Source organism: Pteropus medius, unplaced genomic scaffold (genome assembly GCF_902729225.1).
Source record: "Pteropus medius unplaced genomic scaffold, Ma_sr-lr_union100, whole genome shotgun sequence".
NCBI lineage: Eukaryota > Metazoa > Chordata > Mammalia > Chiroptera > Pteropodidae > Pteropus > Pteropus medius.
The window spans coordinates 38,171,847-38,180,479 of record NW_024349800.1 but is presented as its reverse complement, the minus strand read 5'-3'; the positions used below and the strand labels follow the sequence as shown (position 1 = coordinate 38,180,479).

The 8,633-nt window shown below is 35.8% G+C and overlaps 1 protein-coding gene across 3 annotated transcripts in view; it reads left to right on the top strand.

The window, feature by feature from the left end:
* The first annotated feature begins 474 nt into the window (after nucleotides 1–474).
* The window catches only part of PLEKHH2 (pleckstrin homology, MyTH4 and FERM domain containing H2), an 82,192-nt gene continuing 74,033 nt past the window's right edge, over nucleotides 475–8,633 (top strand). The window contains exons 1-3 of one of the 3 annotated variants that reach the window (XR_005658255.1): nucleotides 497–609; nucleotides 4,411–4,515; nucleotides 6,530–6,659. Coding sequence is in view for 2 of the 3 variants with exons in the window: in XM_039887285.1 (XP_039743219.1) it covers nucleotides 4,463–4,515; nucleotides 6,530–6,659 (183 nt within the window). In the remaining variant the exon portion in view is untranslated. Of the gene's footprint in view, nucleotides 610–4,410; nucleotides 4,516–6,529; nucleotides 6,660–8,633 lie in introns of all 3 variants that reach the window. The other 2 variants (XM_039887285.1, XM_039887286.1) reach the window with 2 other exon arrangements.

The window sequence follows — 8,633 nt, the reverse complement described above, 5'->3', positions numbered from 1 at the left end:
TAGGCGAACGTTCCAAAAGCACTTCCCTGGTGTGGGGAGGACACAGTCTTAGGTGCATGAAGGGCAGGTGTTTAAAGTGAACCTGAAAAAGTAGTATGGAAGCCTTGAATAGAGAATCTGTTCTTGATAATTTAAGCAAAAGGACACCAATGAAGATGTTTAGCAGGGCGTGTTTCAAAATTGCACTCCAGGACAGTTAACCTGGCAAGAGGGTGAAGGATGGATTGACAAGAGGAGAGACTTCAGTTGGGGAGATCAAACAGGTGGGTGCTGAGTCGAAGCAGAGGGAATGGAAAGGAGGTGACCGCTTCAACAGGCTCTAAACTCGAGTTGTGGCGAAGGCTAGCGGGTAGACACACTCCTGGACAAAACTCCCTCGGGCTGTAGGGACTGCGAGGAGTCAAAGTCATAGCCACACCCTCAGGTGACGTAGAGAGCTCAGATGCGACCTCCTACTGGCTGCTTCTGCCGCCAGTCCAGGAGGAGGCGGTTCCCTGCCCCCTCCGGCTCCCGGCTCTGTGTGAGGCCGGCGAGGGGCTGAGAGCTCCAGGAGCCCGGCACAGGCGCCGTCGGGTTATTGGGCTCGGCAGCCGGGGTCCCGTAGCAAAGGTAGGCTGATGGGATGGGCCGGTGTTAAGGGGTGACCTCGGAGCCTCGGATGCCCGGGTATCCCCGCCCCCTTGAGAGCGCGCGGTCCTGGGGGGCACGTCTTCCCAGGCGGAGGATGGGGGCGGCGGGCAGAGCAGGAGGGAGGGGACCCCTGGGATGGAGTGGGGTGGTGCAGGATTGGCCCCTCGCGCCCTGCCTCCCGCCGCAGACTTCTGACGTCGTCCCCCTCGCTGCCCCCTGGACCGTCTCATCTTGGGGCTGTGGCCGGCGGCTCCTCGACCCTTGGTCTCCCGTGACATTTTGTTTGAAAAAGCGGGGCCCGGGTTGTGGCCCGGCGCCGGCGCTCGTGGCGGGGAGTCGCACCCGGGAGCCCTGCATCCCCAGCCGAGTGGCCCACGCAGTTAGGGATGCTGCGGTTCGGCCTCGGCTTCTTGGGAGCCCCTGTGACCTCGGAGACTAAACTTCTCAAAACTTGGAAGAACCATTTTCTACACTTCGAGTTGCTGGAATGTCAAAGTGCCCTTAGGTGACCTGCCATGAAATTGCGCTGTCCCTGAAGTTATTAAACTACTTTTTAAAAGATGGAACATTTGAGCCATAGATTTTGATGTGCGAAACGCAGTGGAAAGAGTTGAATCATTTACGCTGTACACGCTCTAGTGCTGTGCTACCTGTAGGTCACTACTTTCTTTGTAAAAATGCCAATCTCAACCCTCGACCGCGCGGCCGTGTGTGTCGCGGAGAAGCTGTGAAGTGAGCAGCATGGCTGTTCTTGGTAGTGTCCCCAAAGGGCAGGCTTTGCCCAAGTGGGGCTGTGGGGTGGTCAGGAGGTTCCTTAAGCAAGGCATGCCTCAGAACGGTCAAGAAAGGCATCTTTTCTTCTTTAGTTAAAAAAAAAAAAAAAAGTTACCTGGCCAAGTTAAGCTGTTCCTTAAGAGAACTAAAGAATGAGTGACTACCCTGAGCTTCATCAGGGTAAGCCTAAATGGATGAGATCGTTCTTTTCTTTTTCTTTTTCTTTTTCTTTCCCTTTGGGATTTGGAAGAGAAACAGGAAGTCAAAGATTCAGAGAAAAGAGCATTTCAGTCCACAATTGTAAACAGTTAATTTTGTGTCAGTAAATATTTCCGAAAGTTACTGAGGGAGGAGGAGGGGGGTGCAATTGGAGAACCAAGACGTTTTCCTGTCCATTGCAGTAAAGACAGATTACTTTCAAATTCAAAATCTAAAAATGACATTTATTTAGCAAGTGATTATAGCTCCCAAAGCTATAGAGTTGGGTTTTATAAAATCAGTGGTAACGGAAAATGATGGCGGCTGTTGTTCAAAATTAGAATATTTACTCAAAATGGCTAGTTAACACAGCAGTTACTTTATACTAACTGAAATTACAGAATGAAATGAGGAAATCAGGTGTCTAGACCTCAGGACAGACCATTAGCCAAGCAATCTGTAGTTTGGAATTTTTTTTAAAAATTATGATCCTATTAATAGGGAATGCAGACCATAAATGCCAATGATATTTTTAAGGTTTTGCTACTTCACTGTAAAATAGATAATTAGCATAATTAAAGAATAGGTATGTTTAACTTAAAATTTAAATATTGTGTCATTTTCATAGCAGAGTATTCTTGCAAAGATATATGTCTGATTCTTGTCATATTTGAGGTTAACAATTACCTCTAAATTATTTGAGCTAATGGTGGAATTCTTGGCAGGGATAACCACAAACAATGGATCATTAAATTTGTTGATGTTGCCTCAATACACATTCACTTAAACTGTTACTTTTTTAAAAACCTTATTTGTAAATATATGCCCTTTTTTTACTGAGGTATAATTCACAAACTATAAAATTTACCCTTTTAAAGTATACAGTTCAGTGGTTTTTAGTATATTCACATAGTTGTGCAACCATTAGCACTATCTAATTTTAGAATATTTTCATCACTCCAAAAAAAACCCCAAACTGATCATCACTGCTCTCTCTTCACAGCCCTTAGCAATCACTAACCTACTTTCTGTCTCTTTAGATTTACCTATTCCATGTAAATGGAATCATACAGTATGTGCCCTTTGGTGTTTGGCTTCTTTCAGTTGGCGCTTAGGGTAATGTTTTTAAGGTTCATCCATTGTAGCATGTAGTAGTGCTCTATTCGTTTTTTGAGGCTGAATAATATTTCACTGTATGGCTATACCACATTTTGTCTATCCATTCATCTGATGATGGACTCGGGTGGTTTCTACTTTTTGGCTAATTGAGTAATGCTGCTATGAACATTTGTGTACAAGTTTTCCAAAGTTGCTGTACCATTTTTACATTCCCACAGCAGTATATAGGAGTTCCAATTTCTCTACATCCCCACCAACACTTGTTATTACATGTCTTTATTATTATTATTATTATAGCCCTCCTTTTTGGTATATAGTGATATGTCATTATAATTTTTGATTTGCATTTTCTCTTCTAGCTAATGATATTAAGCATCTCTTCAAGTGCTTATTGGCCATTTGTGTATCTTCTTTAGATCCTTTGCCTACTTTTTAATTGTTTTTTATTGCTGTTGAGTTGTAAGAGTTCTTTATATATTCTGGATACAAGTCCCTTATCATATCATACAAATCAAGCCAGATGTATGATTTGCAAATATTTCTTCCAGTTTTGTAGCTTATCTTTTCACCTTCATGATGGTGTCCTTTGAAGCACAAAAGTTTTCAATTTTGATTAAGTCCAGTTTATCTATTTTTTCTTTGATCATTTATGCTTTACACATCATATCTAAGAATCTGTCGCCTGTCCGAGGTCACAAAGACTGATACCTATGTTTTCTTCTAAGATTTTAGAACTTGTACTCTTATATGTAAGTGTTCGATCCATTTTGAGTTAATTCGTGTATATGATATGAGGGGTCCAAATTCTTTCTTTTGCATATGGATATTCAGTTGTCTAGCACCATTTGTTGAAAAAACTATTCTTTCTCCAATAAATGGTCTTGGCACCCTTGGCACCTTTGAATTATATTCAAAATTCAATTGAATATAAATGTGAGGGGTTTTTTTTTCAGTATTCTTAATTTTATTCTATTAGTTTGTATGTCTGTCTTTATTCTATTAGTTTGTATGTCTGTCTTTTAGTACCATGCAGTCTTGATTATTAGAGCTTTGTAGTAATTTTTGAAATTGGAACATGTGAGTTCTATAAATTTTCAAGATTGTTTTGACTATTCTTGGTCCCCAGAATTTCTATGTGAATTTTAGGATCAGATTGTCAATTCCTGCAAAATATACAGTTGGAATTTTTATAGAGATTGCATTGAATGTTTATATCCATTAGCAAGTATTGCCATCTTCACAGTAATATGTTTTTCCAATACATGAATGTGGGATGTCTTCCAATTGTTTAGGTCTTCTTTAATTTCTTTCAATGATGTTTTATAGTTTCCAGAGTACAAGTCTTACACTTCTTTTGTTAAATTTATTCCTAAGTATTTAATTCTTTTTGATGCTCTTATGAATAGAATATATTCTTGATTTTATTTTTTTATTTTTATTTTTTTGCTAGTATATAGAAAAACAATTGATTTCTATATATGGATTTGGTCTCCTGAAACTTTGCTGAACTCAAATAGTTTTAATAGTTTTTTGTGGATTTCTTAGAATTTTCTATGTACAAGATCATAACACCTGAAGATAGAGATAATTTTAGTTCTTCTTTTCCAATCTGGATGCTTTCTATTTTATTTACTTGCCCTGGGCAGAAGTGGTTGAGAGCAGACATCCTTATCTTGTTTCTTATCTTAGGTGGATCAGTCATTTACCATTAAGATGCTTTCGTAGATGCTCTGTTATCAAGATGAGGATGTTTCTTTCAATTGGAAGTTTGTTGAATGTTTTTATCATGAAAAGGTTTGAGATTTTGTGGAATGTTTTTCTACATCTATTGAAATGATCATATGGTATTTGTCTTTTATTCTATTCATATAGTGTATTACATTGATTTTCATCTGTTGAAAATGTTATTTTTAAAGCTGTAGAAATTTTACAATATTAAAATTGTAAAAATAGCATGGAGTCCCAGCTCATGAAATTTACAATATTAAAATTTCTACAGCATTAAATACATTATTTTAGATGTAGGGCAAAAATTAACCAATATGAAATAGACTCTTCTTGTTGCTTAAGATAGAAGAGTGTCCCCACATTTCTGTGCAATGATATGAATGGTTCAAGACATAAAGATGTCCATTGCAGGACAGTACTTTATTTTTAATATTTCATCTATATTTTCTTTTCTTGTCCACTCTAAAGCTGATGAGAAGAGAAATGAAGTAGCAGTAGAATTGAAAAAAGTTTGTGACTGACAAACTATATCATTCACTCCAAAATCATTGATAGTAAATACTAATGTGGGTAATGAAAAAGGTCATTAACAAGGCTAATATCCTTAGGAAAAAAAACTCAGAAAATAATCGAATGAGGTCTCCATAGAAACAAAAAATATGAAAAGAGAATGATTTCCATCTCTACAATTATAAGTTTCCCTTAAAGTATGGCTAGAATGTAGGGGCATCCAGAGGCTTTGAGATGGTTGTAGCCTTGTAGGACAACTTCGCTTATATTTATTTCTAAATTATCGAATGAAAACATAAGAATTAGTTTGAAAACTGATTTAAGAACAAAACAATATTCTAAGAAAATAATCTTTTGTGGGTTTTAAAAATGATATAGGTTTAAGAAGGGGTTATATTACACTAAATATTTGGAAAATGAACTTTATTAATATACGAGGTAGACATATTTTTGTAAAACAAAAAAACAGCATAGTACACTTAAACTGTACTTCTTTCCTGGGGTTCTGAGAGTTTTGCTGTCACATACATCCCATGACTTGGGCTCGGCTTCTCCAGGAGATCTATTCTTAATGCAAATTTTATCAATTCATAGCAAGACCAATTCAGACATCCATTTTAAGCCATTTATTAAATAGCCTGAGAAAACATTAACAAACATTTAAAACGACTTTTATAAATTCTGGAGCCAGAAACAGTAATGCTTCCAAATCAAGTAATAATTTTTTGCACTTTATAATTTCAAAACCACTTTTCCTGCCTCGTGACTTCCCCCTTATACTGCTTCTCTCTGGGATTAATGTCCTCCAAAAGAAAAGTTAATATCATGGAAAGCACAGATTCCAGATTTATTTAATATAGGTGATTCCAAATTTTACAGTTATATGTTTTCTCTTCTTGCACCAAATGAAAATTATGCAGACTTGTCCAGGGTCATAATACTTTGCCCAGTTAAATATGCTAAAGGACTGACTTTTGGCTTGAAAGACAGCCTGAACCTGGACAAATTTAGGGTGGTGATAAGTAATAATTAATATAAATCTAAGCCATAATTGTTGCACTGGTATAACATTTCTTTAGGTAATTCTATCATGCTACCAATTGAATTAAACTGTAATAATTCTGTAAATTTAAGAGTGTGGTAAAATTATGAGTGGATAGATTTTTAAAATATTATCTGTTGAACAAAGCTAAAATAATAGCAGTACTCTGTGTTTGTGTGGTGCTATTATACTGTCCAAAGTGTTGTTAAAAACAATTTTTCACTTGTTCCTCACAACATACCCATGAAGAATGGTTCGTTATTACTGTGTCTCCCTTTTTCTATATTGGATAAACTGAGACATAGAGAGTTAAGTTACATAGAAAGTTCAATTAACACTGTTGGGCCTCCAACCCTGGCTTACTAAGTTTTTTTCCGTGAGCTACCACCAGTTCTGGAATTTATCTTAGAATTCAAAACTTGTATCTGGATATTATTAGGTGGTGACTAGAATGTGTACATTGGATGATTTAGTGAATTATCCTGAATGCTAATTGATATTATGGCATTTGAATGCATTCCTTTATAGAAAAAATATGGCAGAGCTTTCTGAGACAGAAGGAGCAGTAGATTGGAAAGAACGATGTGTAGCTTTGGAGTCCCAGCTCATGAAATTTAGAGTTCAAGCAAGCAAGATAAGAGAGCTCTTAGCAGAGAAGGTAAGTTTTTCTCCCTAAACCTTTGTTATTAAACATCAGCTATTTGGGGCCTATTTTATTTATATTGAATAATCTCAGTGCTTTTAGGAGTAAACATTTTAAAAATAGTGAATGTAATTTAACTTTTTGTCAGGGCTTTGAAGCTGTATTTGGCATATTCTTTTGCCAGTTTTAGAGTCAATTAGACATTAAGACAAAAACATTTCTTTGCAAACATTAGTGGAATAACTCAGAATTCCATTAAGAATTGTGTGTATTTGATGAATGTGGACTTCATTCATTCCAGAGAGAAAAGCTATAATTTATTCGATTTTACTAGAGGTGCGTGACAGCATTTGATCTACTAAATGTTTAGGAAGATGATGTTTAAAGTGACTATGGAAGAATGTTCCCTATTAATAATAAAATGTGTTTATACTGTATTTGAAAATATGTAACTTTTTAAGAATTTATATTGACTATATATCACTAAATTATCATCTTGGCTGGAATTGAATTTAATATAATTATTTGCTTCTCTTAGTAGTTCTAATTGTGTAATAAAATTCCACTTATGTCACAGAAGTTTTGGGGTATACACATGTATAAAATCAATAGATAAATTCATTCATTTGGTCATTCATTCATTAAACAAATATTCGTTGAGGACTGATTATGTGACATTGTTCTTAATGGTACAGTTAACATCTGTGAATAAGATAACCCATGTTCCTATTTCCAAGGAACTTGGATTCTAGACCTGCACTGTCCAATATGACAGTCACTAGCCACAAGTGGCTGTTGAGCATTAGAAATGAGGCTAGTTAAAATTGAGATGTGTTTCAAATGTAAAACACACACCAGATATCAAAGATGTAGAATGAAAAAAAAGAATTTAAAATATCTCAGCAATAATTTTTACATTGATTATGTGTTGAAATGATAATTTTTGGATATTGTATTAAATAAAAATTATTAAAATTAATTTTACTTCTTTTTACTTTTTTAATGTGGGTACTAGAAAATTTTAAATTATACATATGACTTACATTATATGTTTCTATTGGACAGTGCTATCTGGATGAATGGATAAATGATATTAATGGTCATTCTAAACTGATCCGAAGAATTTATAAGTGGTTTCTTAAACTCCAACCTACATAATCCTTTTGAGATGAAGGGGTGGTACATGTATCACATCTGTAAAAGAGACCTTAAATTTTCTTTCAATTACTAGCTAAGGATCTCTTAGCATATAAATATTTTAATAAAACCCAGTATAACATTATTCAGTTTACACTTTCATATGTATCATCTTAAATTTTTGTACTTTAACATCTTTTAGGTGGAAAGATTAAAGTTATCCTATTCTCTTTGGGTCAGAGGGTGACCCAGTAATAGGCTTCATGGAATAAATCTCTAATATCAATTTGCTTTATTTCTCACCATTAGAATTAAACTTGTAGCTTGAAAAAAAAATGCCAGTTTGAATATCTCCAATTTGGAGAAGGTTATCCTAACTCAAGTTAGTGACTCATGCTTTGTCTTTTGCTCCTCTCTCTATAAAAACCATTTCCCAAGTTGTACTTTGGTTTGTCTGGTATTTTCCACAATCCCAACAACCCCATACAATTTTCGTCAAGATTACCAATTGTATTCTTGTTGTTAACCCTCTGGACACTTCCCAGGTGTTGCCTTAGCCTCTCAGCAGTTGGCACACTGTTGACCGCAGCCTCCTTCTCAACATTTTCTTGTTTCCCTTGACTTCTATACTCTCCTGGTTTCTTCTGGACTAAACAGTAATTATGCTATTTGACTTCCAATTCAACAGCCTTGAAATTCTAAATTTGATGGCAGTATTTCTTTGTTCTTTAGAAGTCTTGTTGCAACAAATTTTTTTAAGTGCCTATTTAAAAATTTTGTGTTATTTTCTCTACAAGTGAAATTGTAAATGGCTTTTTGATTAATAATTTATGTTATTAGGTTTTCTTTTTT